Source organism: Manis pentadactyla, chromosome 7, assembly GCF_030020395.1.
Source record: "Manis pentadactyla isolate mManPen7 chromosome 7, mManPen7.hap1, whole genome shotgun sequence".
NCBI lineage: Eukaryota > Metazoa > Chordata > Mammalia > Pholidota > Manidae > Manis > Manis pentadactyla.
The window spans coordinates 98,781,898-98,798,734 of NC_080025.1; the positions used below are offsets into that span (position 1 = coordinate 98,781,898).

General features: G+C 45.9%; 1 protein-coding gene across 1 annotated transcript; it reads right to left on the reverse strand.

Moving 5' to 3' along the window:
- Positions 1-13,960: 13,960 nt before the first annotated feature.
- LOC118908481 (cytochrome c) lies at positions 13,961-16,167 on the reverse strand. The gene is made up of 3 exons (XM_036877982.2): positions 16,032-16,167; positions 14,843-15,019; positions 13,961-14,729 (listed from the first exon to the last, which is right to left on the reverse strand). Exons 2-3 carry the CDS (start codon positions 15,009-15,011, stop codon positions 14,581-14,583), a joined length of 318 nt encoding a protein of 105 aa, XP_036733877.1. The 5' UTR covers positions 15,012-15,019; positions 16,032-16,167; the 3' UTR covers positions 13,961-14,580.
- Positions 16,168-16,837: the final 670 nt, after the last annotated feature.

The following is a 16,837-nucleotide window of genomic DNA, read 5'->3' on the forward strand; positions in this document are numbered from 1 at the left end:
AATGGGTAGGCCCTTCCAGTCTTTACCCTTTTAAGTACTGGTTCTTTATCTTTTTTTTCCCCTAATATTATTACATAAATATCAAAAAAATAAATATCTTAACCTAGTCTGATTCAGACTTAACAAGTGAAAAATCTTTTCCACAAATCTCTTACCATACTGTCTCTAAGCTGTGCATATAATATACAGTGTTTGGCTAGAATAGTGATGTTTTGATGGGACATCACACATGTCCCATCCAAGAATTATATGAAGTGCTGGTTTCCAGAATCAGCATTCTTTAACAAAACTACTGAATATTGCTCAAAACAAGTTAGCAACCATTGTGACAAGACAGCAAACAAGCATGAGTTCTTCACAGGCAAGGGCCTTCCAGTGGCACCCAGCTGTGACCTGGACTAAACCTCCAGATAATGCCTTCTGGGCGGAGGAACAGCGGAGAGCTGGAGTCGGCTTCCTAAATAAACATCTCCCACTCTGAACTGCCTCTACTGCACATTTTCCTATCTTGAATTGTCTCTCTTGTTGAGATTACTTTTAAAGGTTCAGGAGATGTTAACTAGGGATGGCATAATCCCAGTAAATAGGGTATTAAAAACTATGTTAGGTTATTGGAAAAACTACACACTTATAAGATTGTTAGGGGGGCATTGTTTATTTTCCTCGGTTCTTGTCCCCACCGCAACAAAGAATTAAAGGGCAGAGACACAGCAGTGAAGCAGAGTAAAAGTTTTATTTAAAGTTACTTAAAGAGAGAGAAAGTGCAAGTGACCTCAGGGAGGAGAGGTGTCCTGAAAGGTTTGTTTTACTCAAAGAGAGAAAGTGCACACTCAGAGAAAGGGGAATGTGGGCTGCCTCAGAGAGAGAGGCATGCTGAAAGGTTGGAGAGAGAAAAGTTTAAGGCTGTGCACTTACAAAAGTGTGAGCAACCTCAGAGAGGAGCTCAATGAAAGGTTGGGGGTTCCCCCTTTCAAGGGTTTTTCAGGAATGTGACAAAGGGCTAGTGGTGTGGACTTGTTAAGTGGTCTCAAGATGTTTATCTTTGATGAGACATTAAGTTTCTTATCAGTCCTCCCAGTAATTCTGCAAAATTAGCTTAACCCAAGAAATTTACTGCTGATTCCCTCCCAGGATAGCAGCTTCCTGGTCTGGGAGCACATCAATCAAGACTGCTTGCCCTGCCTCCAAGGTGGGCTAAGTTATTGTCTGTTTTGGTAAAGAGTTTAGAATCTTATTTCTTAACTTCTTGGATTTTAAAATGCAATTTTAGCTTTAAGGTGGAATCTTCCTATGCTGTTTATAGCTGGGCCTTTTAGCAGGCTAAAGTAAATCTTACAATGGCATGATCTAATTGACATGGACTGTGCTCAGATACTTTTCTTTATCTGGAGAATATTCAAACATTCCAGGCCAAGTTGCTTCTGGCCTTTTGAGTTTTAACTGATGAACTAATTAACTCTGAGTCTTTTCTGGGTTTCTAGTTTTAACTGATTAACATCTTGAGTCCCTTTTAGTGGGCTGTACTGGACTTAGTTCTCTCTCCACCCCACTCATACTTATTTTCCTGCCTAACAAGATGACCACATGGATATTAGGTGGCCATCTCACCTCTTGAGGTCTCAGACCGCCTCAAAAAAGCCCTTAAGGTTAATGGAGTTGGTGGAGGTTGCACTTTGTTGATTCATGGTCTGGTCACTAACAGGGAATGAGACATCACCTGATGTGAGGTATCTGAGTTATGGATATAAATCTCTATTTCCAGGCACTTCTCTCCCACTAAATCACTTCCGTTAGAAGTCATCTTCATGAGCATTCTCTCCCTTCCGTGCAATCTGTCCAACCTTTAATTTGACCAATTGTCCTGTTCAACCAGTTCAGAATTATCTAACGTGAGCATGTGCCAGGAAATGTGCCAAGCACATTCTTGTTTAACACTAAGTACTAATACAATTAATATCAGTTTATAGATGAGAAAACTTAAGGCACAGGAGGTTACTGTGCCTAAGATTCCATTAAGTACTGTCAGCACAGGGCTCAGACCCTGGGGCTGTCGTACTCTTAACATTCACCAATAAAAAATATGTTTTGTCTTACTGATAATATGGTATGCCCCAACTTAAGGAAGATGACTTAGAAATCTAGATTTCACCTATCATCCCTAAACTGGAATTATATATATACTAGCCTGATTCAGGTAGGGACATCTAATTCATTAAACTTAAACTGAATAAGAAAAGCTACACTTTCTAGAACTTCCACAGTGTATTTGTTCCATTGGAGTGTGGCTCCTAATGTGAACTTCCTGTGCTGAAATTAAAGCAAGCATTTAGCCCCTCCAACTTCTATGGGAGAGGGAGGCAGAGGATAAGCAGGTTGGGAATGGGTGTTAGATGGGCCATGCTGGAGTGTATGTAACATCTGGGGCTACTGTTCTGATGTAATTGAACATTCTGAATCATATCTGAATTAAGAACATGTTGAAGGTGGGGGATGACAAAAACCTTCCTTGTAGTTGGGATGCACAGAATTCCTATCTGAAATGAGAGGCAAGGCCATTTGCTAGAACAGGGGAGAGGGTGAGATAAGCTTGAGGAGCATGATGAACTTCTAAATGAATGAGGAAGCAGCCTGGGAGAGAATGTATATATAAAAGGACAGTGGTGCAGGACATCAGTTGAACCAATTGGCAGAAGTGGGTGATTTTCTCCAAGTGCTCAGACCAGGCATGTTAAGTGGAGAAAGCAGGTGGCTGGGTTGCTGCCAGGATGGGTGCCTGCAGAGTAGATGCCACAAAAGGCAACACAGGTGGCAAAGCCGGCACTGCAATGAAAAGGTACACTGAGAAGCAGGCTAAGGAAGGGAGGCCACAGGGAATGATCAGGGACTGTGGGGTCTGAGAAGTTCAAGGGGATAGACTAGAAATAAGAATAAAAGACATGGAATGATATGAGGTTGTATAGTGTGGTTTCTAATTGCAGAGGTGGAATAGTTCTGGAGCAACGACAAGTCTAAGTTGCAACCATGGGAAAGACAGTGCTGAGAAGAGTTAAATTCAAGTGAAATGTTTTTATGCTACAGTGGCATTAAGGATAGGTCATTCATTCACTTGTATGTAGCTGTTACCATTATAATAATAAGACTTTTAAGAAGTTGGAATGGTGAAGTATATAAGCAAGGGACTGAAGTACTCACTGAATGTGACAAAGGCCCAGAAGGACAGATGACGGCAAAGAGTCCATGATGAAGTCGTGAATCTTACACAGGGTGTTCTGGGAGAGGTAGTTTTGACCTGGAAGATGCCAAGACCACAAGGCCTCTGTTGTGGACAGTGTGGAAGAACAAATAGGCTCTGCCTGTGAGAGCTGTAGCAATTCAGAGGCCTGGAGAAGGCCTTATCTCTAGCAAGGAAAGGGACTATATGAGTTCTGTAGAGAGGCCAACAGAGATGACCCAGTTTATATGGCATTTCAGAAGGTGCCATGGGAAGGCAGTGTGAGCATTGGTGATACTGCTACCAAGGTAGTGCCTCTGTGACCTTGGGCAGTGAAGGGCCCCCACCAGTAAGATGGCGAACTTCCAGCTTCTCTTCTGGGTCCTCAGTTCCCGATGGCGCCACCCAAAGACCTATCACCTCTCTCCCCACTCCCACTCCCAGCACCTAGCCAATAGCCACCAGCCCCATAGAAGTAACACCACAATCACCCCATGCCCCTTCCTATATAACCCAGCACCTTTCCCCAATAAAGCGGAATTCTCCGGTGAATTGCTGCCGTGTGTTGCTCCTTTCCTTTCATTGGTGCCAAAACCCGGGAGACGGGACACCCCAACTGGGCCCCGTCTTCCTCCCGACACCAGCAGCAGCTTGCCCTCATCCTCTTTTTCCGGCGCTGGCTCCTCACACTCACCACTCCTCTTTGGCCTTTAGGTAAGTTTTCCCCCAGAGTGGGCCACTCTCCCCCGAGCTATCGCAGTGCCATTGACTGTGATCGTCTGGCAAGGCCCTGACGCTCGGGGACGAAGAAAGAACTCTCCCCGCCTCCGACCTTCACGGCTGCTGCAGACCCTCAGGCCCCCCTTCAACAGCCATAAATTGCCGCCTCCGGCCTTCACAGCTACGACAGACCCTCAGGCCCCTCCTCCAACAGCCATAAACGAGGTGACTCCTTTGTGGATGAGAATGCTCCCTTTTCCACTCCTTCCTTCCGTTTTACCTGCCGAAATCCGTTCCGTCCGCCGAAAACTCCTAGTACTAGGTACCTCGGACTCCGGCACTCTGCCTTCTTAGAGAAGTCTGGGTGACGACCCACACTTCCTAAGAAACCGACTCGTATACAAGTTTCCGCAGACCACCAAGGATCATCGGGGACGCCCTTTGTCTCCTTGCCGTCTGTTCCCAGTCCGAGGATCTCCGTTCGTCTTCCCCTGTTTGTCTCCTTCTCTGTCCTTTAGCCATGGGAGCCTCCTCATCCCTCCCTGAAAGCTCACCTCTTGAATGCCTGCTCAAGCATCTAGCCACCCTCTCCCTGACGCCTGATATAAAACCAAAACTTCTCCGCAAATACTGCTCCCAAGATTGGCCCACATACCCCCTAAACAATAACAACCAATGGCCCGCAGGGGGAACTCTTGATCCTAACATCACTCACGATCTCTTTAACTACTGCCAGCGCCTGAAAAACTGGAAGGAGATTCCCTATACCGAAGCTTTCCGCCTCCTCCCCCGCCTCCCCCCAAGTTCTCCTAGCCTGCAAGCTGTCTCCCTCGCAAAAGCCTCCCACCCACTCCCTTCCCCCTCCTCTCCTACAACAGCCCCTCCCCCTTCCTCCACCACCATCTCCTCCCCCACCTCACCCCCCTTGCAGTTCAAGCCTGAGCCTTTCAGCCCCCCTCTAAGTTCCAAGAGCCTCCTCTGTCTTTGCCCCCATCACCTGTTTCTCTCCCCCCAGACTGAGCCAGAACCCTTCAGTCCTCCTCAGACTCGGTCCCAAGGGCCTCCCAAAATTATCACCACCCCCTCCGAGAAGTAGTAAGATCCGAAGGCATCGTGCGCGTTCATGTCCCTTTCTCCGTAAGAGATTTAGCCCAACTTGAGAAACGCCTAAGTTCCTTTTCCACTGATCCCACAACATATATCAGAGAGTTTCAATAGACCCTCCAGTCATACAGCCTCACACATCATGACATTTTCATGCTCCTGGCCAATACCCTCCTTCCTGAAGAGCATAGATGAGTTTGAGACTTCGCCCAAACGCACGCCACCTAAACCCACAGGACTGACCCCACCTAACCCCCTGGCCCCACCGCTGTCCCCGAACAAGACCCACACTGAGATTATAACACCACTGTGAGTCTCTGCTCTCGAGATATCTTCGCCTGCTGCTTAATAGCAAGTCTGAAAAAAACAGCTCGTAAATAATCAATTTTCAAAAGCTCCCTCCGAGTTCTTAGACAGACTCACTCAAGCCCTATTACAGTTACCAGCCTGGACCCAGAAACACCTGACGGGAGACATGTCCTTATGACATACTTCCTAGCTCAAAGCTACCCCGACATTAAAGCTAAACTCAAAAAGTTAGAACAGGGCCCCGCTACCCCACAGACTGAGATCCTAACAGTGGCCTTTAAAGTCTTCCATAACCGGGAGGAGGAGAAAGAATGCCGTAAACAAAAGGCTGATCAGGCCAATTTCCAAATGTTGGCCCAGCTGATAAAACCACAACCTGGGCGCCCTTCTACAAACAAGCCCCCCACAGGAGCTTGTTTCAAGTGCAGACAAGAAGGACATTGGTCAAGGGCGTGCCCCTCCCCCAGATCTCCTACCACCCCATGCCCCAGATGCCACAAAAAGAGCCACTGGAGGTCTGATTGCCCAGCCACCCGAAGGGGAGGCTGGACGAACAACCCCCATCCTAAGCCCGCCGTAGTGGGGCTGGCAGAAGAAGATTGACGGGGCCCGGGGGCTTCTCACCCGACCATTTCCATCACCAAACAGGAGCCCAGGGTTACTTCAGTAATAGACAGTCGCCCCATCTCCTTCCTCCTAGATACAGGAGCCACCTTCTCAGTCTTGCAGGAATACTGGGGCCCTACCACGCCTGCCATTACTCCTACAGTCGGGGTAGGAGGTAAACAGATTTTCCCATTAAAACCCCCCCCTTTAATGCACAATCCAAGACAATCCCATACCTTTCTCCCACTCCTTCCTGGTTATGCCCCAGTGTCCCATCCCTTTACTAGGACGAGACATCCTTTCTCTCCTCCATGTTTCCATAACTATATCCACTCCCACAGCCCCCAGTACTCCCTTTCTGATGGCTCTCATAGCTGACGACCCCCCTCTACCCAATGAAAGCTCCAGTTTCGCCCTCATACACCCTGTAAATCCCAAAGTTTGGGACATTACAAGCCCCTCTGTGGCTCTATGTCCTCCTGCCTCTATCAAACTACGTGACCCCTCTCAGTATATCTGTCAAGCCCAATACCCCCTAACCACTTCAGCCCTCATAGGCCTCCAACCCATCATCCAAGATCTCTTAAACAAAAATTACCTCAGACCCACTCACTCCCCATTTAATACCCCCATATTAGCTGTTAAAAAAACCAACGGATCTTTCCGCCTCGTCCAAGACCTTCACCTCATCAACATGGCCATCGTCCCTATCCATCCCTTAGTCCCAAATCCATACACCCTTTTATCGCGGATCCCTGCCTCGGCCTCCCACTTCTCAGTCCTAGATCTCAAGGACGCATTTTTTTCTATCCCTCTGGACCCCTCCTCCCAAGATTTCTTCGCCTTCACCTGGACAGACCCATACACAAGACATTCTGAACAACTCACTTGGACAGTTTTGCCACAAGGCTTCCGAGTCCACCTTATTACAATACGTGGATGATCTTCTACTCTGCAGTCCCTCGTGGGAACAGTCTCAACTTGACACTGCCTCCCTACTTAACCTTCTAGCTTCCAGAAGTTACCGAGTATCCCCTGTCAAAGCTCAAATCTCTTCCCCTTCTGTCACTTACCTCGGATTTCTTCTATCTCAACAAAGAAAATCCATTACCTTAGACAGAAAACAGCTCCTCTCTGACCTGCCCGTTCCCAAAACCAAGACAGAAATCCTTTCCTTTCTAGGCCTGGCTGGGTATTTTAGAGCGTGGATCCCTAACTTCTCCCTATTGGCAAGACCCCTATACGACCTCAGCAAGGGCCCCACTGAAGAACCGTTATCCTCCTCACCCCGACACTCCTTCATTAAGCTCCGTCGAGCCCTTGTGGAAGCCCCAGCTCTCCATCTTCCTGATTTGTCGAAGCCCTTCTCATTATACATTCATGAGAAGTCCAGTCAAGCTCTAGGAGCCCTAGGCCAATATTATAGCCCATCCTTTGCCCCAGTAGCTTATCTTTCCAAGCAATTAGACCCCACAGTTCGGGGATGGGCCCCCTGCCTACGGGCATTAGCCGCTGGACAGCTCTTGCAGAAGGAAGCTCATAAACTGACATTCGGGGCACCCCTTACCATTCTGTCCCCACATCACCTAAAAGATCTCTTAACCTACAAAAGTTTACAGACTTTCCCTCCCTCCAGACTCCTGACCTTACTGTCCTCTTTCCTCCAAAATCCCGTTCACCCCCTTTGCCATCCATACCCGAATCATGACTTTTTCCTCCTTTACCACTCTCTTGCTTTTTCTCCTCATTCCTATTGTTTTCCCCGCCACCCCAGCCTCCTTTGTATGGCAATTCAAAGTAAGACAGACTTACACACAGCATCAAACAAAAGTTACTGCCCTCATTGCCACATCAGACTGCCCTCTGAAAAGCTGCTCTGAGCCTTTATACCTCCACTTTCCTCCCTCCACCGAAGTGTTCACTAGAAGCTACCTTTATTCTCCCTACCTCTGCTTCCTCTATGACCAAAGACAAGCCTATTGCAGGCGATGGCAAGACACCTACGGGGGACGTCCCTACTGGTCTTGCGCCATTCACTACATGAGTAACTCCCAGTACCCACAGTATTACTCCTCCAACCGTTTCATGAAATACCCCAACGGCTCATTCTCCTTATCAATCCCAGATCCCTGGGACTCTCAATGGGCCGCCGGGGTCACAGCCTCAGTTTACTATGAGGAGTCCTCGACCCCCCACGGTACCTTTCATATCTCTCGAGAGTATGTTCCCTCTCACTCCCAGATCTCTCAAGTTGCATCAGATATCGGACATTCCGAAAAAGTCACTATCCAAACTCTTGATGGCACTTCTTCATCTTCTTATTCCTCCTACTCTTAGTTACAGTTTATTCAAGCCACCACCATCTTTTTCAACCACACCCTCAACACCGCCAATTGTTTCTTGTGCGCATCACTACAGCGCCCACTGCTGGCCGCCGTGCCCCTTAATATTTCCGACTACTCCTTCCATGCAGAAGGACAACCCCTCCGCCCCCTGGCAGACATACCTCTATGGGAACCAGAATATGCAGATAATCTCACCATCCACCACTGTGTAGGCCCAGCTCCACCCCCCTCCAGCGCACTTCACTGCCTCTCTATCTACACCCCTACCTCCGGCTCTAAGACTTTCACTCAACCGGGACACTTCTTTTAGTGCAATGGCAGTCTTTTCAACTCACTGCCTCCCAACTCCGATATACCCTGCATTCTTGTCACCCTAATCCCACAGCTTACACTTTACAACATGGCAGAATTCCTTGAGCTCCAACCTCCCTTGCCCTCGCGCACAAAAAGGGCTGCTTTCCTTCCCATCATGGTCGGTATCTCTTTGACCACCTCAGCCATTGGTGCAGGGTTTTCGAGAAGAGCCTTGAGTCACTCTCTATGGGCAATTAGAAATCTCAACGACAAACTTGAAAGAGCCCTGACATCCACTACCGATTCCCTAGCCTCTCTCCAAAGACAGGTCACTTCGCTAGCTAAAGTCACCCTTCAAAACTGGCAGGACTTAGATCTGCTTACAGCCGAGAAGGGCGGCACCTGCATCTTCCTTCGAGAGGAGTGCTATTACATCAACGAATCGGGCATTGTGGAAACTGACATTACCAAACTCACTGACCTTGCTTCCAGCCTCCACTCTGCTTCCAACTCCAACCCATTCTCTTCAATACTAACAAACCCCCTCTTTACCTGGCTCTGGCCCATTGCAGGCCCCATAATAATCATTCTTCTCGCCTGTCTCTTCTTACCCTGTATAATGAAGTTCATCAAATCCCAAGTCGGAAAAATCTCTAATCAAACTTTCAACCAGCTTTTACTCAGGAACTATCAGCTTCTGGCCACAGAAGATCCCTCACCCTCATGTGACCTCCCCACCACATGCTGAGATGGACCCCTCTCTCCGCTGGAAACTGTTCCTGGAAACAATGGCCGCAGATGCCTGGCTTCTGGCACCCATATCCTCTTGGCACCATTAGAATCAACAAGTCCTCAACCTATAGTTACAAGGAACCTTCAGTGATTTCCAACCTGAAGAAGTCCACATCTACTCGTCCTTACTGTGGGGAGTCCTATCAACCCTTTCCCCTCAATCCTCAAGCCCTCACTCCCTTCTCCGCCCCCGTTCAGCAGGAAGCAGTCAGAAAGAAAGCAACGTCCACAACCCCATAGAGGAGAAAGGGGGGAATGAAGGGCCCCCACCAGTAAGATGGCGAACTTCCGGCTTCTCTTCCGGGTTCTCAGTTCCCGACGGTGCCACCTGAAGCCCAATCACCTCTCTCCCCACTCCCACTCCCAGCACCTAGCCAATAGCCACCAGCCCCGTAGAAGTAACACCACAATCACCCCATGCCCCTTCCTATATAACCCAGCACCTTTCCCCAATAAAGCGGAATTCTCCGGTGAATTGCTGCTGTGTGTCGCTCCTTTCCTTTCAGGCAGGAACAACGTGAGCTTGCTTACTAGGTATAAAATAAAGACAATATTTGTCCCACATATTTTATGAGATAGTGAGGATTAATTGAGATGTGAATGCACCTTGTAACTATAAGCGAAATGTTACACTGAAGTATGTATTTGGGTTACCAACAGCTCCATGCGTGTAAGGATTTTATGATGCCTATGTGTTTTATTCCATTTGAGTGTGAAATTAACTTAAACTGAAGGAGGTAAAAAAAAAATAAATAAATAAAAGCAGTCCAGGCTAACTGAGAATAAAAAAAAGAATACTAGATAACAATTAGGTCACTGCTAACCTTGGAAGTAGCAATTTTTCACTATGTGACTTTAAAGAAATTTGACATGGATATAAAATGAATGAATAATTCAGTGCTTACCAGAGAAGTTTCACAGCTGTCATTCAGTGAATGATCAAGACCAATCTTAGGAGGTAACAATTATTCCTATTCTCCAGATAGCAAAATCAAGACTGTGCAAATCTCTAAACCAAGGGTCAAGAACATTTTTCTGTGAAGTGCCAGTCAGTGTTAGCCTTTGTGGGCCAGTGTCTGTCCCAACTACCCAACTCTGATTTTCTAGCACAAACGCGGCCCTAGATGACATAAATGAGCATGGCTGTGTTCTAATAGTTTTATTTACAAAAACAGGTGTCTGACCAGATTGGGCCCATGTTTCACATTTGCTGTCTGTTTCTTGCATTTTTCTAATTTCTTTAGAGATATTTTATTATCCATTTTCACTTTAACCACTGAAGATTGCTGTAAACTGGAAAGGATTCTTAGAATTCACTTGCTAGAGAGGCCTAACCATGGGCTGGCCCTCCCTAGCTGACTAGACTCAGGCTGTAGGTTGTTTACCAATCCCTAAACACAATTTTTCTAATCCTGAACCCAGCATTCTCTGCATTACAAGAGTAACTAGACTAGTGATCCCTTTTTGTACACTGGTCAAGCTACAGGTACGTATTTAATGGCACCAAAGTGGAACACAGCCACATTTCTAATGAATAGGGGGAAAAAAGCAAAAGGAAAGTAGTTCCTTAATGTCTGGGAAAAGGAACTTCAGAGTGAGGCTGAAATGGAGTCAGAGTATTTTGGCTGTGGTTTCAGCTATGTTGCTCATCAGCTAGAGACACTTTTTCAGGGTAAATTTCTTTTTTGGCAGGTGGTTAAGTACAAAATGGTAGAAATTCCAGAGGGATGGAAAAGGTGGGGCATGGCTTCCCTCTCCCAACTGTGGTCATAGCACACTCCAAAGAACAAGGTCCCAGGCAGGAGGGCTTCTCAGCATTGGAGGGGTGCACCCCAGGAGTATGAGCTTTGTCTCATCCCAGGCTGCATGGCTCCTGTCTGCTGCTTACCTTAGTCCCTCAAGATAAAGGCTTCACAGCTCAGGATAGGGATGTTAGGGGCCTGAGCTAAATCCATCCTTCTCCAAACCCAGGTATCTGCCTTAGGCACTTCCCTCCTCCCAGTGATTAGTTAGGTTGAACAACCAACCAGGTGGTGTTAGTGGCCCAGCCTAATCCAATGTGAGCAGTTCCCTGAGCCTAGCTCAGGTTGATTTCACCTCTCATCTGTATAATGGCACAGGTGGATCATAAAATCCCTGAGATGTTTTCCAGGTCCAACATTCCAAGACTTCGCTGATGTGACTACAATATCCCATTTTACCACAGCTCTAGTCCTGTCTTTTTTGCCAGGCCATTTCTAAAAACTGTCAGGGATGCATTAATTATCATACATTGGCCCTCTTGCCATTGTGTATTTTTATGTATGGAAAACTACACTTGGTTGGTAATGCATAGGTAGATGCCAGTTAAGTTTCTCCTAAGAACCTGGTCATATTACCCTTTGAGATAAACTAATAAAACAGTAAACCTATTTAGCTTTCTGAGTAAACCAAGAAAGCCTGAGGATATGACCAGTTTTCAAACACTTCAAACTCAAAATAAGATAACCTGGAATCCAACTGTTATTAAGTAAATAGAAACCTAGTATTTCCATGACAATGGTCAGTCTGGGGCTTAAAAACTAGCCCAAGCAGCAGTTCAGTGTGTACCCTAGCACTGCCTATAGGAGGTTCATCTGGGAGACAGACTTCCTGGTCACTGTACAAGTTTAATCATATGCTAGGCGTCAGCCTTGCCTGTATGAACTTTATCTTAATAGCCTCTTATTCCATGCTTGGCAACACCTTACTTGGCTTCCAAGGTACTCTGATATGATGGAGGGGAGCCAAAAGACCCCATATCACCAGAAATGAACTCTCCATTTTTAGTACTTGGTTTTGGTTTACTCTTGTCTGAGCACAACTGATATGAAATAGCCTGAATCTAATCAACTGGGGAAGCCAACCCATGCTAAGGCCTCTTCCAAGACAGCATGTGAATTCCTACAAAATCCTTTCCAATTTACAACAATCTTCAGTAGTTAAAGTGAAAACGTACAATAAAATGTCTCTCAAGAAATAAGAAAAAAGCAGGAAAAGGACAAGAAGGTGCATTTTCATCTACGGGAATGCTACCTACCTAAAACTGCCCACCAATGAATAGAATAGGTAAAACATATGGTAGAAATAGAGGGGAACATGGCAGATTTTGAAATAGGAATTGGAATCAGTGCTGTCAAGGACACTGGAATGGCCTTACAAGAATCCTAGATTAAGAAAATAGAGTCCAGGGGAAGACTTTTTGTTATAGACCATTGATTCTAGTTTTAGAGGTGTGCTGTCAGACACTAGCCACTAGCAATTTGTGGCTACGTAAATTTAAACCAAATAAAGTTGAATACAATAAAAACCTCAGACCTGTAGTCACATTAGCCCTATTTCAAGGGCTTAACAGCCACATGTGGTTAGTGATTACAATATTGGATGGTACAATTCTAATCCATCATCACCAAGTTCTATTGGACAGTGCTGTTCTAACAGAGGCACTTATTGACGATAACCAGCCTAGAACACAGCAGGTACTCAGTACTTATCTCTGCCAACACAGGCCTTAGTTGATGTAGGAGACACAGAAATAACTAAATTCCCTAGCTTCTACATCTTCCCATATTGGTCCAGAATTGAATTGTGTAAGCTAAACTGATACACTGTTTCTGAAAACTAACTAATGCAGTTATCAAGTCCTTTGATACAAAGGCTTTACCCCTGAATGACTTCTAGGATGCATTTTTAAATTCCCCAACACTCAGACTGGGATTTAACATCTGAATTATAGCAGGCTTTCTTTTGCTTTCCCAAATTGCTTCCAGATTAACTTTTTTGCTCACATTTCGCCAATAACTGAAAATAAGGTTCACAAGTTATAAATTGCTTTGTCAGGTCTTAGAGGCCTATCTAACCATCACCTTTGAAACCATTAACAAGGCCTCTTCCCCATCTCCTCACTGTCCTACTAGAGATGGGTCTTACCACCAGCATAGCTTACCTCCCTCATAAGAATTTCTCTCACCCATCTCCCTTTTCCAGAGACTACAAAAATGTTATGGCATGGACTGTGTATGAAATAATTTAGTACATAAATTATACAGTTTTATACCACAAAACTATGACCGGAAATACATTCTTCTGTCCACATTTGGCATAAATGCTACAGTGCTTATTCTGACCAAAGTAAACTCCAAGTGTTCTAATTTGGGCTGTCTAAGAGGACCAGGTAAATGCGGTCTAGTAGTATGACTAGTAATACTGCACCATCAATATTTAGGTTTACTGTACTTTCTAACAACTAAAATTCTGGCATCAGTCATTAAATCAAGCACATTAAAAAATCATTGTCTGTGATTTTGTTTTTAATTACCTTAAGACTATGATCACATAATTTACAGATTTGTGCTATATCTCCGCTAATCCTATTGATTTAGCAAAAGCACCATTACCAATCATACTTGTACAGTGACTCTATAGTTGTTCTGAATAGCTGTTTAAAAGATAATCCTGAAATTATAATGTATTTTGACTTTAATAAAGAGTTCACAAGCAAAGTTTGCTGCTATATCCTGTCACTCAATTTTGAAAACATATAACCTGGTTAAGACTAAAATGTGAGAAGTGTTAAATATTCTTTATTTAATATCATACATAAACCACACTAAAATGCCTTTCATTAAGTAAAAGGCAACATTTTAGATACAGCTTATTTTAATTAAATTGGCATAGTCAAAGACAAAAAGATAGTGGACATTGTCAACTTATCTTCAGCCCTTGCCTTTAATAGGCTAATGAACACAACTTGAAACGCAGGTGAGTCTTGCTGTTCACTGTTCTTTGAGACAATGAGGGTATTTCTTCAGTATTTAAATATATTAATACAACCAGTTATATAAATCTAAATATAAAACCAACCTCTTACAGGTTTTGAGATAGTATTCACTGTCCCTGTGAAAGCTGAACATTAATAATAAAATCCAATCATATCTTTGGAAGGGGAAAACGGTGACCACACTTGCTGAACCAGAATTACTATAAAGGTTCAAAAACCTGATCATATTCATCTAACCACAAGCCGATCTTATTTAAGTCAGGACTGTCCAAAAGAAACATTCTACCATTCATGATCTGAACTCCGGTGTATGGTGTATGAGACCAATTTAAATATATGGTGTAAATAAAAAAGGTCATGAGACATTTCGGTTTTGTAATAAATAAGGCAGTGGCCAACTATTACTCCTTAGTAGCTTTTTTGAGATAAGCTATCAAGTCGGCCCTTTCTGATGACTTCTTAATGCCAGCGAAGATCATTTTTGTTCCAGGGATGTACTTCTTGGGATTCTCCAAATACTCCATCAGTGTCTCATCTCCCCAGGTGATGCCTAAACAAGGAGGGATGTACTGTTAAGTATTTTACACTCCCAAAAAAGATTTTACTATAAGTCACACTCTTGTCATTTCTATTTCAGTTATTTAACAACTGTCCCCCTCTTACCTTTGTTCTTGTTGGCATCTGTGTAAGAAAATCCAGGGGCCTGACCTGTCTTTCGCCCAAACAGACCATGGAGGTTTGGCCCAGTCTTGTGCTTGCCTCCCTTTTCCACAGTATGGCACTGGGCACATTTTTGAACAAAAATCTTCTTGCCCTTCTCAACGTCACCCATTTTTAAACCTAAAAACGAAACACTGAATTTATTAATTTCTTCTTTCAAGTAAAAATACAGTGCAAACCAGTATCAATGATTTCTCTAGTCAATTACTAATTAATTGCAAATCTATGACAAGTATCAGGTTTCACTTAGTACACATGCAGTTGAGTCTTTAATCCCCAAAACACTGTGTGGAAGGAGAGCTGCCTTAAAGACGGTTAAAGAGCGAGTAAGCAGTAGGAACCCTAAGCTCAAAACTGTTTCAAGATAAGGTCAAGGTCACAAAAAGTCACAAACCGCTATTACCTTAAACCAAAACCACCAAAATCTCAATGTAATGTCTAATTATTTATACTACAGTTTGAAGCCACCTCCAACAGCGTAAAATATATTAAAAAAAAAAAGAAAAAGGTCTTGGGTGACTCATTCTGGTTACGTCACTTTAGACTGCCTTGCAGTGGGTGGGAAGGAAGTAGCGGGCTGCGAGGGCGTCCAGGTACCCACATCTTCCAGCTCTGCCATCTCTGGGGTCGACCATGAGGTCACCCATCCAGGCCGGTTTCAAGGAGACTGTGATGAAACCTACTTTCCTGAGATGCCTGAGCAGGTTAAGAGAGGAAGCGACAGGTGACCAGGAAAAGCAATGACCCCTTATTGGAGGAGCAGCAGTTGTACTTTCTTTGAGACGGAATGAAGTGCTGCGCAGCGTCTCTCCCGCTCCCGCCCTCACCCGGGGAAGTCTTGTGTGTCATTTCCACAGCCCTTCAGCCCCCACAATGGGAGAGCCACATCTCAGTCGCCTCCTGGCTTTGGGGGCCCTACCCGAGTCCATGCCTCTGGCTAGTTGGGTTCCGCCTCATCTCAAGCCGCAGCCCACCGGGTTCTGGCTGGCCGGTCTCCCGGCCCTGCATGCCCCGGGTGGGCGCCACGTGAAGACCCCCGGCGCGGCCTCAGCTTTCCGCGCGCCCCACCGGCAGGTGCGCGCCCCTATGGCTCAGCCTCCCGCCTGCGGCAGCTTCCGCGCCCTATACTCACCGCTCTTCCTTCGCGCGCGATACGAATGTTCCCACTCGCAAGCTGGACGTACCACTCTCTAAGTCCCAAGGACACACCGGCCCGCGCCTATGTACCGGTGTTAGTGCAACCGAACTCGCTCCGCCCTTTTGCCGCCGACGTGCAACCAGGCGGACTGATAAGCAGTGACGTTTCCGCGCCTCATTGGCTCCAACTTCCAGGTCAGCGACCTGCGCGCGCATCCCCGCTAGCAGTGTAGGGTGTGCTGCGTGGATGCCCTTCCTCTAGAGGCCTTTCTTGCCCCGCAGTTACGACAGGCCGTTGGACGTACGACGTCGAGGTGGTGCCGGGAGAAGCTGACATCAGCCTCCGGACTTTGTGTGCATGCGTAAGCTGACGAGGAGGGTGGAGAGGAGTCGCGTGGTGCATCTAGTGTGTTACCCTGCAAAGGTAACAAGCTATTGAGTTCCTTCGCGTAATACGCTGTCAGAGGGATGTTCCGTCTACTTGACGGGAGACGCCCCAACCTTGACACACCTACAGGTCTCCTGGCTACCAGCGCTTCAGCTGACGAACTTTACCCGGACTGGGTCGTACGTCCACAGCTGGTGCCAGCTGCACCCCGGAGGGATAGCCTGGAACCAGGAGTTACAAGAGTTGGACCGGAACACCTAAGTTTGTACTTGTTTCGCCTCCACCTTGTTTAAGTCATTATCTTAAAAATCTTCCCTTGATGGACACCTCAAGACTGGGGAAGGTGCTGCAGTGGCGGCAGAGACTAGGTTATAGCCCTGGCACCTCACCTGCCTACTGCTTTTCTGCCAGCA

Excerpts from the sequence above, each read along its gene's own strand:
- LOC118908481 (XM_036877982.2), bottom strand. The coding sequence starts at position 15,011 with ATGGGTGACGTTGAGAAGGGCAAGAAGATTTTTGTTCAAAAATGTGCC. Across the intron at positions 14,730-14,842 it reads AGATGCCAACAAGAACAAAG|GCATCACCTGGGGAGATGAG; the intron begins GTAAGAGGGGGA and ends CTCCTTGTTTAG.